The 15015-nt window shown below is 41.7% G+C and overlaps 2 protein-coding genes across 3 annotated transcripts; both read left to right on the top strand.

Annotated features, from left to right (window-relative positions):
• The first annotated feature begins 1146 nt into the window (after positions 1 to 1146).
• On the top strand, positions 1147 to 8055 carry LOC146388231 (cytosolic 5'-nucleotidase 3-like). The gene is made up of 9 exons (XM_084925399.1): positions 1147 to 1676; positions 2623 to 2715; positions 2812 to 2881; positions 5057 to 5103; positions 6621 to 6706; positions 6782 to 6871; positions 6966 to 7128; positions 7203 to 7403; positions 7476 to 8055. Exons 1-9 carry the CDS (start codon positions 1530 to 1532, stop codon positions 7578 to 7580), a joined length of 1002 nt encoding a protein of 333 aa, XP_084781525.1. The 5' UTR covers positions 1147 to 1529; the 3' UTR covers positions 7581 to 8055.
• Positions 8056 to 8979: 924 nt separating this feature from the next.
• Positions 8980 to 14776, top strand: LOC146388230 (cytosolic 5'-nucleotidase 3-like). 2 transcript variants are annotated; one of them, XM_084925397.1, is made up of 9 exons: positions 8980 to 9080; positions 9734 to 9832; positions 9928 to 9997; positions 10311 to 10357; positions 13798 to 13883; positions 13959 to 14048; positions 14143 to 14305; positions 14380 to 14580; positions 14652 to 14776. In XM_084925397.1, the coding sequence occupies exons 1-9, from the start codon at positions 9078 to 9080 to the stop codon at positions 14760 to 14762; spliced, it is 870 nt and encodes a 289-aa protein (XP_084781523.1). In that variant the 5' UTR covers positions 8980 to 9077; the 3' UTR covers positions 14763 to 14776. The 2 variants fall into 2 exon arrangements, with proteins under 2 accessions (XP_084781523.1, XP_084781524.1); XM_084925398.1 differs by lacking the exon at positions 8980 to 9080 and adding an exon at positions 9106 to 9193.
• Positions 14777 to 15015: the final 239 nt, after the last annotated feature.

Here is a 15015-nt window from a genome sequence, read left to right as displayed (position 1 = left end):
GAGAATGGTCGGCACTACAACTAAAGCATATACTTTATATTATCTGCACTCAGATGGAGGGGATGTGATTCCGCTTGTGCTGTGTGACAGTCCAACCAGATTAACCTGTGACACCAGCATCTGGACTAAATCACCTCCGTAAGAGAATACCTGTTTCATGTTCAATACATCAGACAAGACCTCTGCAACTGTCGGTGTTTTGTGTAGTGTGTATTCCCATTTTATTCTATTTAGGATCTCTTAATAAATGTATTCACAAAACAGAAACCAATTGATTTTAGCAGAATGTGATGCTGTTAACAGCAAAGCAGTATTAAAATTCTGCTGGACATGAAATACATTTAGAGTTTTCTTTTCATCTAATACCTTTGTACTTTCTACTCCGTATATTTACTGACTATTTCAATTCACCACAGGCTTTACCCACAACAAACTGATTTCAGTTTAATAGTGTATTCATCAACAGCGCTTACTTCATATGACTGATGTAGAGATGAAAGAGATGAAAAAGGCAAAACAACAACAAGCAAACAGGCATGTTATTTATGAATTATTTAGAGCATGATGCTCTAGTTGAGAATGGGAGGATGATTAATATAACTGAGATATATTCACATTTCATATTTCAGTTCATATTTCCTTGAATTCATGTTATCCCTTTATTACTTGGCATGAGGTTCAGTTACATTTGTACAAAGATAGCTGGCAGAAATGTTCTTTAAGGCACTCTTTGTCTTTCTGCCCTCTTTTCAGAGGTTGTACTTTTTCTCCAGTTCACACTTATCTATTAACATCACCTCTCTGATAATTTATTAGAATATGAATATAGTTTTAACTCAGACTCTGATGTTATCCTTGGAGCAGCTAAAGTATATCCCACAACTTACTCTATTACTATACCAGTAAAATTATTCTGAAGATAGTAAACTCAGAATAAACGCGTGATTATTTTTAAAATTTATTATCTGTAAAGAAGCAGTGCGTAAAACACTGACCAGTTGCAGAAGTCATGTCTCATCTATTGAATATGAAACAGAAATCCTTCATTTGCCGAACAGTTTAACGTTGATGAAATTATGAGCAGGCATCATTAGAGTCTTCTGCATTGCTCTTTCACGTTGCAACGTGGGAACGTAGCCTCTTAGAACGCGCATGCGCTTTCTGTCAAAGGCAATGCGATATCGCGGACGGTTGTGATGTTGTGTTAGAAAAACAAAAAATAGCAAAGGAATTTAAGACGAAACTGTTGCCGTGTAGAATAAATAATAAGCGTATACTGACAGCTCACGATAGGGGGCTTTAAAAAAAAATCAGACTTAACGGATTTTTCGTGAGGATGTACCAGTGAACGCAACTCTCGTGAGACTTTGTGAGATTGAACATGGCGGCATACACTAGCTAGAACCTAAACAAAACTTCTGATCTACTTACAAGACTAGTCTCTCTTCAAAATCCTGGAATCTCCACCATTTACTGAACTGGGTGAATAGGAAGACTTCATTGGCGTCTTTTTAAACCGAATTTTCACCATGAGGAAAAACAAGAACAAACGTCAACCTACCAAACGTAAAACTGCCAGTCAAACACAAAAGTCCAAAAGACCTCGTAGTGATTCACCAAAAAGGACAGAAAAGGACAGTTCTCAATTGACACCATTCGAGATTTTCTTCCAAAAGGTGAGCGATACCCACTTATCAATAGAAAATAACGTTTCCGCATTTGATACCAGACTCTCATTCAACGCTGTGACCGTCGGTCGAGACTCTCACAGTCCAGCTAAGCTTAGGATAGAGAATAAAATCAGACTGAAATCCAAACAGGATGATCATGAGAGTTAAAGTATATGACTCCAAACTGTGAAAAACCAATCCCAACCACCACCAATATGAGTACCCATTCTAACCCCCCACTGGTGATGTGGCAAGGAGTGTAAGACTTTCGTTTCGTTATGTTTGTTTGTTTTGTTTTCGTAATGATCTTTTTTTAATTTCATTTGTTTTTCATTCATTTATTGTTAATTCTCATTCTACCCTTGGCGCCTCCTCCTAATAATACACTATGGGGCTTAAGCAGGTGCACAGGAAGTTATGAACACACAAGTTTAATTTCAAATACAAGGACTCTTGTCTGCCTCATGTATTTCCGACTTATCTTTTTATTTAGTATTTGACATATTTCAATTATATATACCTCGTTTTGTTTAAAATAAAACACATTTTAAAAAGAGTTAATTCATTGAAAATACAGCTTAAAAATGTATGTTTTTTCACAAATCCTTCAAGCATACTTCTATACTGGTTAGTTTTTTTTTTCCAGCTAGCTAAAACCAGAGAAAGTCTATGGCTAAGGAATTCAGTGTTAACATGCTACTGCTTTCTCCTCTGAATGCTTTTGTTCATATGAGAACTGCAGAGTCAGCATTAATCCTGCAGTGTTGTCCGTGTTTGATACTCACCAGTCAGGAGATTAAAAACCTGATTTTAGCACCTATCCTGCTGGACTGGTATTTATCGCACTACTGTCAATTAAATTTAGCCAAACTCTGAGCTTTACACATGCTATAATCAGCACCTGGACTTCACCTCACCATCTGTCTCATCAACATATATTCTGCCTGCACAGATTGAAAAGTTCTCCAAGCTGCACATGAAGGACCGTGACAGGGTACAAGAGATCCTGCAGTCCATGCAGAAGGCTGGCTCCAAAACCCTGCAGGTATCCACATCACTCACTCCTCTTATAAACATATTCACCCCTGTATGAAAATAGAATATTATTTCTTTCATGATTTTTATCTCGTTTTTGATCCAGGTGATCTCAGATTTTGACATGACCCTTACAAGATTTGAATACAATGGGAAAAGATGCCCCACTTGCCATAGTGAGTACACTCAAAGTACAACAAACTATATATAATAACTCGAATGTTCTGTTACCCAGTATTTGCAGGGGTAGTGTGTTTATGAACTACACTGACATACAGTGGGTTTACAGACACAAAACCTTCTAAAAGAATGCTCTTTATACACACGGTTTCCAAGCAAGGGTGGTGCAATAAAAACCACTGGAGGGCAACATTTACATATCAAGAACAAAAGATGAGACAAAAGGTGTTGAAGATTGTCAGGCAGTCTGCTCCATGGGGTATCTAGAGACTCAGACAACAATTACAAAGGGTGAAAGGCTCTAGACTAGTAACAAGATCAAGGTTCACACATTCCAAAGTAAAATGGTGATCAGGACCGAGTGAGGAACTTCCTACTCCGGTTAGCATTTAATTGGGACTCAGATTGATGAATCCAAATGAACATACTATTGGCATTACTCTATCTTTTCCATTCTATTCCCCACGTGATCTCAGACACACAGTTTGCAGTGCTTACCAAATGTATTCGATGACCTTTCATGAAAACAAGAAAACACAAATGCTTTAGAATTCTATTAAAAACATATATCAACTAAATAAATTAAATGACAAACTGAAATAATGTCTTTATATATATATATATGCTATATACTGGACCTCTCTGGCTTAACTGTGGGCAACTGCGAATTTCAGCCAAATGGTCAAAGAGAAAGTAAAATATTGAGACACAAGATTTCTTGTATTTTCTTTTAAAGAGGATCTAGCAATGGTATAAATCTGAATCATCAAGCCTTAAACAACAAATGGACATATTATTCATTGCATGCTAAACTTTTCCATTGGAAAAGTTTACTTTGTAAACTAAGCAGCACTTGGAAATGGGGACGTTTACAAAGTAATGGAAAAGTTTACAAAGTTATGGAAAAGTTTAGCATTAGTCTGAGATTCAGAGGAGAAATCTTTATTTGAAAAAGGGGGAGACTGTTTTTCTTAAAGACTTTTATGCAGGAAACTCCAGGAAAAGGGAACAGAACAGAAGGGGTAACAGAAACAAGTGGAGGTTTCTCTATTTACATAAGGAGAAGAATAGACACAAAAGCCCTGTGAATGACCATGGGGGTACCAGTATTTAGAGATACAATAGTGATAAAAGACCAGATGTGAAAGAGTCTAGACAGGTGACAAAATCAAGGTTAACACCTTCCAAGCCAAAGTGGTGATAAGGAATGGAGAGAATAAAAAGCCTCTACAGGGGACTGTTTGCATTTAACGACATGGTATTAACATTAAAATGGTGAGAAACTGTTTGCCTCAGTTTTCAGCAGGTCTCCAGCCGGGTAGAGATCTTATGACTGTGAAAGCCATAGGTCTGCCTGTAACTCCTCTTCCAATATGAATGACTTCTTCTTGGGAGACAATAGAGAGAAAGGGTGCCACTCAGGAATGCTTTGCATCCATTTGGAGAGGAACTTTTGTCATTATAGGAGGATAAGAGGACAAAAGCCATGCCAGCAAAAAGCCCCCCATAGCTTTTTATTCAGATATGTAAAATTCTCTTTGTGTGTACGTCACACATGCATTTGAACACATGTTGAGAATGAAAGATAATACCACCATATCTACACTTATTACACCACTGAATTCATCTTTGTGCATTCATCTTTGTAGTGAGGGGTTTGAAAACCTCAGGCCACTTAACCTAGTTAGTGGATGATGAGATTTTTAATGGAACGGAATCAAGTCTATATTGGATAAATTGAAGGTGAAGTTTAGGGTAACCCTGGATCAGGATGTAGGGTAGGTTGGTCTTGTGATCCCTACCACATATGTCCTTGGTCAGTAATAGTAGACTCGATCAGGCACTGACTCGTGGTTAATAATAGAAAAAATGCTTATTGCTAAAGTGGTATATACTGGTGCATTTCCTGTAGATCTAAATGTAGAACTCAATTAGCTTTTTTCCCCTCTTTCTATCTTCATATAAAATTAGAATTATTTGAGCCTACTCAGTATTTTTATATGTTTCACAGAGCACAATTCAGTGTCGACTGCTTCATTCGTCGTGTCTCTCTTCAATCGTTCTGGGTCTTTAAAATGTTTTTATTTGTCAGCTGTTTGTAGTTTGAGGTTTCCATGCATATAAAAGGTTTTGGCTGAAAGACACATTACTGTCATTTTGTGTATTTGCAGATATTCTTGAGAGGAGTGATGTCATCTCCAGTGATTGCAAAAAAAAGGTAGGCAAAACTTCTAGTTTACGATTTAATATTTTTTTATAGTGCTTTTATATTAACACTGCATGTTTTAGTACAGTGTCCACTTCAAAACAGCATTATATATTAAATTATGATGAGGAGTTTTCTCCCGAATTGTTGTGTGGTGGGAGAAATGGAAACATGCAGTCAACAACCTTGACTAGGGCTGCTCGATTATGGCAAAAATGATAATCACGATTATTTTCACTGAAATTGAGATCTCGATTATTTGACGATATTTATTTAACAATAACAATGTATTGAATAATGACTTTAAATATTGTCAAAAAATAATATAAAATAGTGTGCAAATACTGATAACAGTGCAAATGTTTGCAATATAAAAAATAAATGAAAAATGTAAACATCTATGTTTAGTGAACTTTGCAGTGTTGCTCTGTGGTGCAGCTACGACACTGTAGCAAAGTTTACACACTATGTCTACTTGATCCACGTCTGACTCCGCGAACCCATAATGTTTCCACACCACTCAAGTTTTTTTTACCTCTCTTTTCAACCAACAGCAGTCACTCTCCTCTCCAAATAACTTCTGCTTAGCTTTCCGAGCTTCCCTGGGTCCTCTTAATTGTTGTGACACGTGTTCGAAATGCAGAGAGGTGCGCTCGATTTGCCACACGGAGCAGCGCGAGAGTAAAGCACCAGGGAGGGGCTAATAATCGGCTCAGTCATTTTTAATGATCGTTGAAAGCCCAGATTGTAATCGAGATTAAAATTCGATTAATTGAACAGCCCTAACCTTGACTATGCCTCTTAATCAGTTTTGTGTAAATTTTATCAGGAAAACATGCTGCACATTAAAAATGTGTTCCATTTTTCACTGAATGTCCTTCTGGTGTGGGGTGAATTGCAAAGGCTGTCAGGGGTAAAATGATGCTGTTTATCCAGATGTTTGCAAATCTTAAGTAATATGTTAAATATATTAAGTAAGTAAGGTTTATTATACAGTGTTTTTCAACAATAAAAGTCACAAAGTGGTTTACAGTACAGAATAAGAAGAAACAGTAACACTTTAAAATCATGACAGACTGTTAAGCTTTAGAAAGGTATTAGTAAGTACTTAAAAATACTACTGAAATTAATCCGCCTTAGTATGTCATTTATCAATGCAGATATAGATTTTTATTCTTGATTTATAATAATTTATAATTATGATGCAAGCTCATCGTTTGTGAGTGTGATGAGAGCATTCAGAGATATTGGTTTTAAAACTGACAGCTAGTTAAGGGATGTGGCGTGAAAGGAAAAAGGGTTATTTTTGACCAATACATGAATAATAAAAGTGAAGTATGTAGTGATAATTGAACTGAACCTGAAGGCTTGCTCCCTGTTCATTCATACAGGGGGTTTAAAATAACACCCCAAATAACTATCCAGAGGCATTGCCCAGATGGCTGCTGAGTGGTGGTGAGACTTGCCAATTCTAGAAGAATTGTGATATTTGCTGATCAGTTTTTATAACACTGTCATGTCCTCTACAGCTGCAGGGGCTGCTCGACAAATACTACCCCATAGAGATCGACACTACCCTGTCAGTAGAGGAGAAGCTGCCTCTTATGGTGGAGTGGTGAGTGTGTACACAGAGCTATGACTTGTGTTTAACAGTGTTGGAAGGGTATTTATTAACTCGACTGTATCTCAGGTGGACAAAGGCTCACGAGCTGCTGGTGAATCAGAAAATTAAGAAAGATGGGTTAGCCAAGGCGGTGAGGGACTCTGAAGCCAAGCTGAGGTATGAGCATCCCCGAAGATCTGTTTAGTTCTTGAATGTTGAAAACATTTTTGTAATGCTGCTAATGTGGATTCTTTTTCATGTCTTTTAACAGGGACGGCTACAAGGATTTCTTTGACCACTTGCATGAGCACAGCATCCCCCTGCTCATCTTCTCTGCTGGAATAGGAGACATCCTGGAAGAGGTGATACGCCAGACTGAGGTCTTCCACCCTAATGTCAAGGTCATCTCCAACTACATGGACTTTGATGAGTCTGTGAGTAGCCACACCACATACCTGACATCCACTCCGGCATTTAAATAATAATTTGACTTGATCTGTTTGCACAGGGGGTGCTGAAGGCTTTCAAAGGAGAACTGATTCACATCTACAATAAAAGGGAAGGTGCGCTGCTCAACACTGGACATTTCCAGGAGCTGCGCACACAGACAAATGTGCTACTACTGGGAGACTCTCTAGGGGATCTGAACATGGCTGATGGAGTGCAGGACATGGAGAACATCCTCAAGATCGGCTTCCTTAATGACAAGGTAAGCAAAAAGCATGCACGCAGTTATGTTCACTAAATCGAATTGATACTTATCTGTTTTTAATTTCCACAGGTGGAGGAGAGGAAACAATCATACCTGGACTCATATGACATTGTGTTGATAAAGGATGAAAGCTTGGATGTTCCAAATGCAGTTATTCGCTTTCTCACTGAGTAATTGGACTGTGACAGCCCTGTGGTAGGCCACCTACCTCAGCTGATAGCTGCAGCCTAAAAGCTGCATGTGTGTGTCTACTGTTCAAACGTTGACATAAATGGCGGTACTTGACCTAGTATTTGCTCTGAAAACGACTTCCATTCTCTTACAACAAAAGCACTTTTTCAGTGAATTGTAATCTGAAAACAGACACTGTTTTTTAGCACTGCAGTGCCATCTTGTGGTGGACTGTCGGTAAATACATTTAGGAACAGGAAAAGAAAAGATAGAAAACATTTCTATATTTAGAGTCAGTAATTTGTAATAACTATTACATTGAAAGTATGAGAATATTAGCAAGAAATACAATAAAAAGTTAATAAAGTAGTTATTTTTTCTCTACAAATTTTAAACTTTAGGTTCAGTGTTTTTAAATCACTGAACGGTCTGATGCATTTTGTCTATCTGAGTCTGGAATAAAAGAAAAAAAAATTAAGTTGCTGCTTCTTTCTTCGGCTTCTGCCTTGAAAAGTCATTACAGTGGTCGTCATCTCAACTTTGCCTCTCTAACTTCATCTCCAAACTTCTCTTACCAAACATTACATCATAGCAGGTCTCAATACTATGTTTAATCCATTCACTCCGATGATGACCTGTCACAAATCACGCCTGACACTTTTCTCCACCAACTCCATCCTGGCTACACTCTCTTGTTCACCTCTCTCATCCCTTAACTCAAAGTAAGTGTTAAGAAGAGCTGGTTGCCATAATAATGGTTTACAGTGGGTTGATGGATAGTTTATCAACATTACTGAGTACTTGATCAGGTAAATCATGCAGATTAGATGCTATATACAAAATATATTCCAGTTTGCAAAAGGTTGGGCATTATCGGTGCAAATATTAGATTTGTTTTGGGTTCCAGCACATGTAGGTATGGGAGGAAGTTAGGATATTGACGTACTGGCAAAATAGCCCCTGAAATTACAATGTTTTGATTTAGAGATAGCACTATGCAAAGCTGAAGGGAGCATTATAAATAATCAAATACCAAGAATATGGCAGCGAGAAAGAAAGGGATCTATACAACATTTAAAAACACGTTGGTCGTGGGAAGAGAGCGGCCAAGAATCAAAAGAAAGAAATAACAATTACCTGTCTCAGGACAGAACACAAGGGTCCTAATAAAACTGCAGCTAAACCCAACTGGACATTGGAGAAAAAAAGGAGGAAATTAATAGGAAATTTTAAGGCGCTGAAGATAAAGTTTACTTTGGAAGATCATCTTGGAAAGGCGCTGTCACAACTCCATGGCCAACTGATGATGTTTGTGAGAAGAACATTTTTTATACACGTTTTATAGGGAGAGTTTTTTATTTTACTGTCAGGTTCCTGATCCACACTCCAGTCCAGCAGGTGGCGGTAATGCACCTTTAAGCTTGGTCTGTCAACCACTAATAAACCCAGATGAAGAAGTAGTGGACATCAGACCCAACGGATTGAAAACACATTTTCTCAATGGTAGTATTTCTCAAGAATGTTTAAAGCGTATACTTATACCGGTGAAGTTTTGTGGGAGGCAGTTAAAGCCACAGACAGTTTATAGCTGAAGACTACACCGCGAACACCCTGCTGTAGGTGCAGCTAGCAAACGCTTATGTTATCACCTGCAGAGTCACTGTTTATTTCACAGTTTAAGAAAGCTAGTCTGTCTCTTTTTCCTGTCCTCTCTTGTACTTGATGTGTTTGTCCTCCGCGTTAATGTGATCGCTGAAATGTGGTATATACTGAGATTAGATTTTTCGCCCAGGTGTCATCCACGTACCTGAACCATTGGCTCGGTGATGCTCCACGATAGGGTATCAGAGCGCTCTTTTCCACTACCTCTGTATAAAAATTGGTGAAACTGTGGAAGCAATGACGCAAACGTATTTTTGTCTATAGTACTGGCTCTTGTACGTGAAATATGTGGGTTGAAGATACAGTTGCAAGAGCAGACAAACTTGGTCGGTGCTGAGAGTGGGGTCGTGATGAAAAGAACAAACGTTCTGGGATTTCGTTATGTGGATAATTGAGCGTACAAGACTTCCGCTTGAATGCTGTTGATACGACATAATTGATATTGTTGACAATTGACTTTAGCCAGATTCAATCAGCTCATCCTGTCTACGCAGATTCCGGAGTTGTCCAACTCCTGGGTGCATATGAAAGATGATGAGAGGGTACGAGAGATCCTGCAGTCCATGCAGAAGGCTGGCTCCAACACCCTGCAGGTATACACGTCATCCACCACGCTCATAAACACATTCAGCCCTGTATGAAAATATAATCCGGCTCTTTGGAGATTCTGATCTCGTTTTTGATCCAGGTGATCTCGGATTTTGACATGACCCTTACAAGATTTGAACATAACGGGAAAAGATGCCCTGATTGTTATAGTGAGTACACATTTATCATGACAAACTGCACAAGGTGTTTCAGAGATGAGCTGTAGAACTGCTACAGTGGGCATTGAATCTGGTCTATATAGTGGTAAAGAGTTTGCTGGGTGTTTATACACACAAGATAAAGTAAAACAGTGATAAGGAAAAAAGATCCCACTCCAGTGAATAAGAAACTTTTCATTCTATTCCCCACATGACAGAATTTAGGTCCTGGAGGTGTTTGTAGTGTTTGTCAGCTTTTTGTTGTTTGAAATCGTCATGCATATAAAAGGTTTTAGTTTTGTCATTCTGTGTATTTTATTTGCAGATATTCTTGAAAGAAGCAATGTAATCTCCAGTGACTGTAAAGAAAAGGTAGGAACAGTACTTTAGTGTAAGAGCTGTTGTTAGACTTACAACATATGGTGCCATTAGTATATTGTCTCAAGACAGTTTGGCACAATGTAAATGCAGCTTTTTTTAATCTTACATATGTTGTTGCACTGAACGGTAGTTAACACAAAGCAACGACGTTATAACTGCATCACTACATAGATCATCTGGTTTACTGTTAAAGGGGAAATGTTTTGATGGTTCTTTTATATTTAAACAGCATGTGTTAGTGCAAAATAACCTGCAAGATTCTGCTTCAGAACATAGGTTCTCCCAAGACACACCAGAAAACTCCTGATTTTTACATCATATAAAAATCAGGAGCTTTCTTAAAAATAGCTGAGACATAAAAGTGTCTAGAAGTCATAAAAGTGTAAAAGAGGTTTATGATTTCATTATTTTTTGCCTTACTGTATCCATAAGGTGAATAAGTACAACATTTGTTCGATGTTTCGGTGAGTAAGCCAGCCAACACTCTGGACTGAGCCGGAACAAAAACATCCAACCTTGCATATGAATAATAAAAGTAAAGTATGTAGTGATTGTTAAATATAAAATGAAAGGCTTTGTCCCTGTTCATTCATGCAGGGGGTTTAAAATAACACCCCAAATAACTATCCAGAAGCATTGCCCAGATGGCTGCTGAGTGGTGGTGAGACTTGCCAATTCTTTTTTTTTTTTTTTTTTTTTTTTTTTTTTTTTTTGTGTCCCGTTTGGATCTTTAGCCATCAGAATTGTTGTCTTAAGGCCAAGAAAGATGCCAAGCGGATTTATTTTACCAAGTGGATCATCATGGCCTTGCCATATTGGTCCATTTGATTGACCTTTATTATAATTATGAATTTATTTTATTTTCGGTTGCTACAAACGGGACAGACATGACTGGGGGATAGGACAGGGAGAAAGAATGAAAGAAAGAGAGGGAGAGAAAGAAAACCAAAGGGGAGAAGAGATGGTGAGAAGGGGGGGAAGAAAGGAAAAAACAAACAAACAAACAAACAAAACACCTGGATCACCTGTATGGAGAAAAAAAACAGAAGAGAAAGCAAACAACAAAGAGCAACATAATAAAAACAGCACCATCACAATAAACTAGCTAGCAGTAGATAACAGTAGATACTAAATAATAAACGATATTGTGCAGCACGCAAGATAGACAGCACACAATGTGCTTTGAGGCAGCAGCCAAGAAAGGTGTAGTCCGCGTCTGTGAACACCCGTGTGTACACCTGTGTGCATACCTGTGTGGATCAGCATGCTTGTATTCCAAAGGTTTCTTCATGTAACGATCTGCTAGGGAGTGTGGGGAGCCATAGCCCCGTCCACCAGGGTATGAAGCAGGTATGGAGGAGATCCAGGCCCCAGATATCCAGAGGCCCCAGAGTACAAGGACCCGAGGAGGACCACCAAAGGGGGGGGAACCGTGCCACCCTCCTGGGAAGAGCTGAGTAGAGCCCCAAAGGAGAGGTCACCCCGCAGCTACGGAGCAGAGGCCAGAGGGGGTCGCAGTGGCGTGCCCGCGGGCTCTGCCGGCAGCCAGCTGTGCCAGAGAGGACCGAGCTTCAGGCCCAGAGGCCTGAGGGCATCCCACCCCCCGGAAGGAGCCCAGCCGGGCCACAGGCGCCCGGCCCCGCCAATCGGCCACCAGGAGTGAGCCGGTACATGCATGAGCGCCCAACCCCAGACGACAAGGACCACCAACACACCAACGTCTGAGGGCATCAGCCACCGGCAGGGAGTGTGGTGAGGGGAGATAGGCCTCCGTACTTTAGAGGGCCTGAGATGTACCCAGAGAGGTTGAGTCTAAGACCCAACCTGACATATAGACACAGACAAATAGGCACACGCGGACACAGACGTGCATTCCCACCCCATATGCACAACCAAATACTCGGCACTCACCCAACGTGTAGACAGACACAAATAGACACTGCACAGACAGTCGCACTCCCCAAACATACTCTATATCCCAGGTCCAGGTACCCCCGCCCCCAGAGGGGCAAGCCGCACCTAGACCCAGGAGATGTAACCCTTCTCTCTGGGGTGGAGGCAAGCGGACCACCTCCTTATCTGCAGTAGCAGGGAGGCCCCGCATCCCAGACCCCAGTCTGACGGCCAGCACCTCCTCCCAGCCCCCCAGCCCTGACGGCTAACAGAACCAGGGTGAGTGAAGACCTCAAACCTCCCTACGCCCGCTCATATGTAGTGTTGCTGTGTGCTGTTCTAAAGTGCATTTAAAACTCAGGAGAGCATGGTACTAGCTTCCTCTCAGAGAGCAGCACGGCTCCTCCCGAAAACCCTTAGTGTCTAAATGCATTTAAAATTGAGGGTAGGGCACCAGCGCCAGAGGTGGGTTGGAGTACAACGACCATCCTCTGGATGCTGTAAAACGTGCCCACCCCCAAGGCCCTATATGTATGTGTTATGTGAGAGTGTGAGTAATGTGGATGTCTAGGTTGCAGAATAAAATTGAGGCACAGGCGGCCAGAAGGGGACAGAGGGGGAGTGCCTCCCCTGCACCCTGGTGACATACCTGCACCCCAAGCCCTGCGTGTGTGGGTGGGTGTGGTAGAGCGGGAATAGGGAGGCAGCTGAGGATGGGGAGGGAAGAAAGGGAGGGGCAAGCGGCCCCTCCCTGGGGCCAGCTCCCCCGCTGACCCCAGTAGGCACCCCCACGCTCTGGAACCCACCAGGGCAAGGGGGCCCAGGCCCATCCGGACCGGGGCCCGCAGCAGCAGCACCGCCCAGCCCCACAGAGTCCGGGGCAGCCCACCCGACTCCACCCCAGAGAAAACTGCACCCACCCCATCATCCAATCATTTCCCAAACTACACAAGACAAGAGACACCCAGGTTGAGTTCATTCTCCCCCTCTCCTATATCTCTCCCCCCACCTGCAGAGTGAGCTCCTGTAGTGAGGAGACCACCTGCAAAGATATAACAACCTCCCCACCAGTTAGAGAGCCCCCTAGTTGGGCCGATGCACCAGAGGTCCCCTGCACTGGGGCTGAGCCCCCCTGCACCCACCCGCCCACTGCTCCGGCGACACAACAGCCAGGACCCAAGGCCCGGCCAGCACCCCAGACCAGGGGGCGGAGCACCCCCAGACCCCTAAGCCTCCACGCCCGTCCTGGACCCTCTCAGGGGCAGCCAGGCTACCAGGCCAGTAACCAACGTCCGCCAGCACAGACCCTCCCCCATCTCCGCTGTACGCAGCCACAAGGAAAACACCATCCAAGAGCCCCAGAGCTTCTAACCAGGTCATGGCCACATCCCCCAGGTTAGGCCCTCCAGGGAAACACCCCAAATAACTATCCAGAGGCATTGCCCAGATGGCTGCTGAGTGGTGGTGAGACTTGCCAATTCTAGAAGAATTGTGATATTTGCTGATCAGTTTTTATAACACTGTCATGTCCTCTACAGCTGCAGGGGCTGCTCGACAAATACTACCCCATAGAGATCGACACTACCCTGTCAGTAGAGGAGAAGCTGCCTCTTATGGTGGAGTGGTGAGTGTGTACACAGAGCTATGACTTGTGTTTAACAGTGTTGGAAGGGTATTTATTAACCCGACTGTATCTCAGGTGGACAAAGGCTCACGAGCTGCTGGTGAATCAGAAAATTAAGAAAGATGGGTTAGCCAAGGCGGTGAGGGACTCTGAAGCCAAGCTGAGGTATGAGCATCCCCGAAGATCTGTTTAGTTCTTGAATGTTGAAAACATTTTTGTAATGCTGCTAATGTGGATTCTTTTTCATGTCTTTTAACAGGGACGGCTACAAGGATTTCTTTGACCACTTGCATGAGCACAGCATCCCCCTGCTCATCTTCTCTGCTGGAATAGGAGACATCCTGGAAGAGGTGATACGCCAGACTGAGGTCTTCCACCCTAATGTCAAGGTCATCTCCAACTACATGGACTTTGATGAGTCTGTGAGTAGCCACACCACATACCTGACATCCACTCCGGCATTTAAATAATAATTTGACTTGATCTGTTTGCACAGGGGGTGCTGAAGGCTTTCAAAGGAGAACTGATTCACATCTACAATAAAAGGGAAGGTGCGCTGCTCAACACCGGACATTTCCAGGAGCTGCGCACGCGGACAAATGTGCTACTGCTGGGAGACTCTCTAGGGGATCTGAACATGGCTGATGGAGTGCAGGACATGGAGAACATCCTCAAGATCGGCTTCCTTAATGACAAGGTAAGCAAAAAGTGGCACGCAGTTATGTTCACTAAATCGAATTGATACTTATCTGTTTTTAATTTCCACAGGTGGAGGAGAGGAAACAATCATACCTGGACTCATATGACATTGTGTTGATAAAGGATGAAAGCTTGGATGTTCCAAATGCAGTTGTATGTTTTCTGACTGACAGTAATTAAACTGTGACTTGATAGTGGAGACTCTGGGACCATCAGCTGAGAAGGCCCAAGCTTTCAACTTTCAGCTGGATTGTTACTGAAAATCACTGAAGAATTTTCAACACTGCCTATCACCCCTGCTTTTAATCTAAAAACAGACTTAAAAAAAAAAAAAAATCAATAATTACCTATTTATTTTCAGCTATGCCAGAAATAAAACTACACAAACACAGAGGTGGGCAGTGCATTTGCCTGAGACACCTGGGCTGTTGTG

This window comes from Perissodus microlepis, chromosome 4 (genome assembly GCF_051167445.1).
Source record: "Perissodus microlepis isolate ML-2025 ecotype Zambia chromosome 4, ASM5116744v1, whole genome shotgun sequence".
Taxonomy (NCBI): domain Eukaryota; kingdom Metazoa; phylum Chordata; class Actinopteri; order Cichliformes; family Cichlidae; genus Perissodus; species Perissodus microlepis.
The sequence above is the reverse complement of the archived record's forward strand: the minus strand, read 5'-3'. Positions and strand labels throughout refer to the sequence as shown.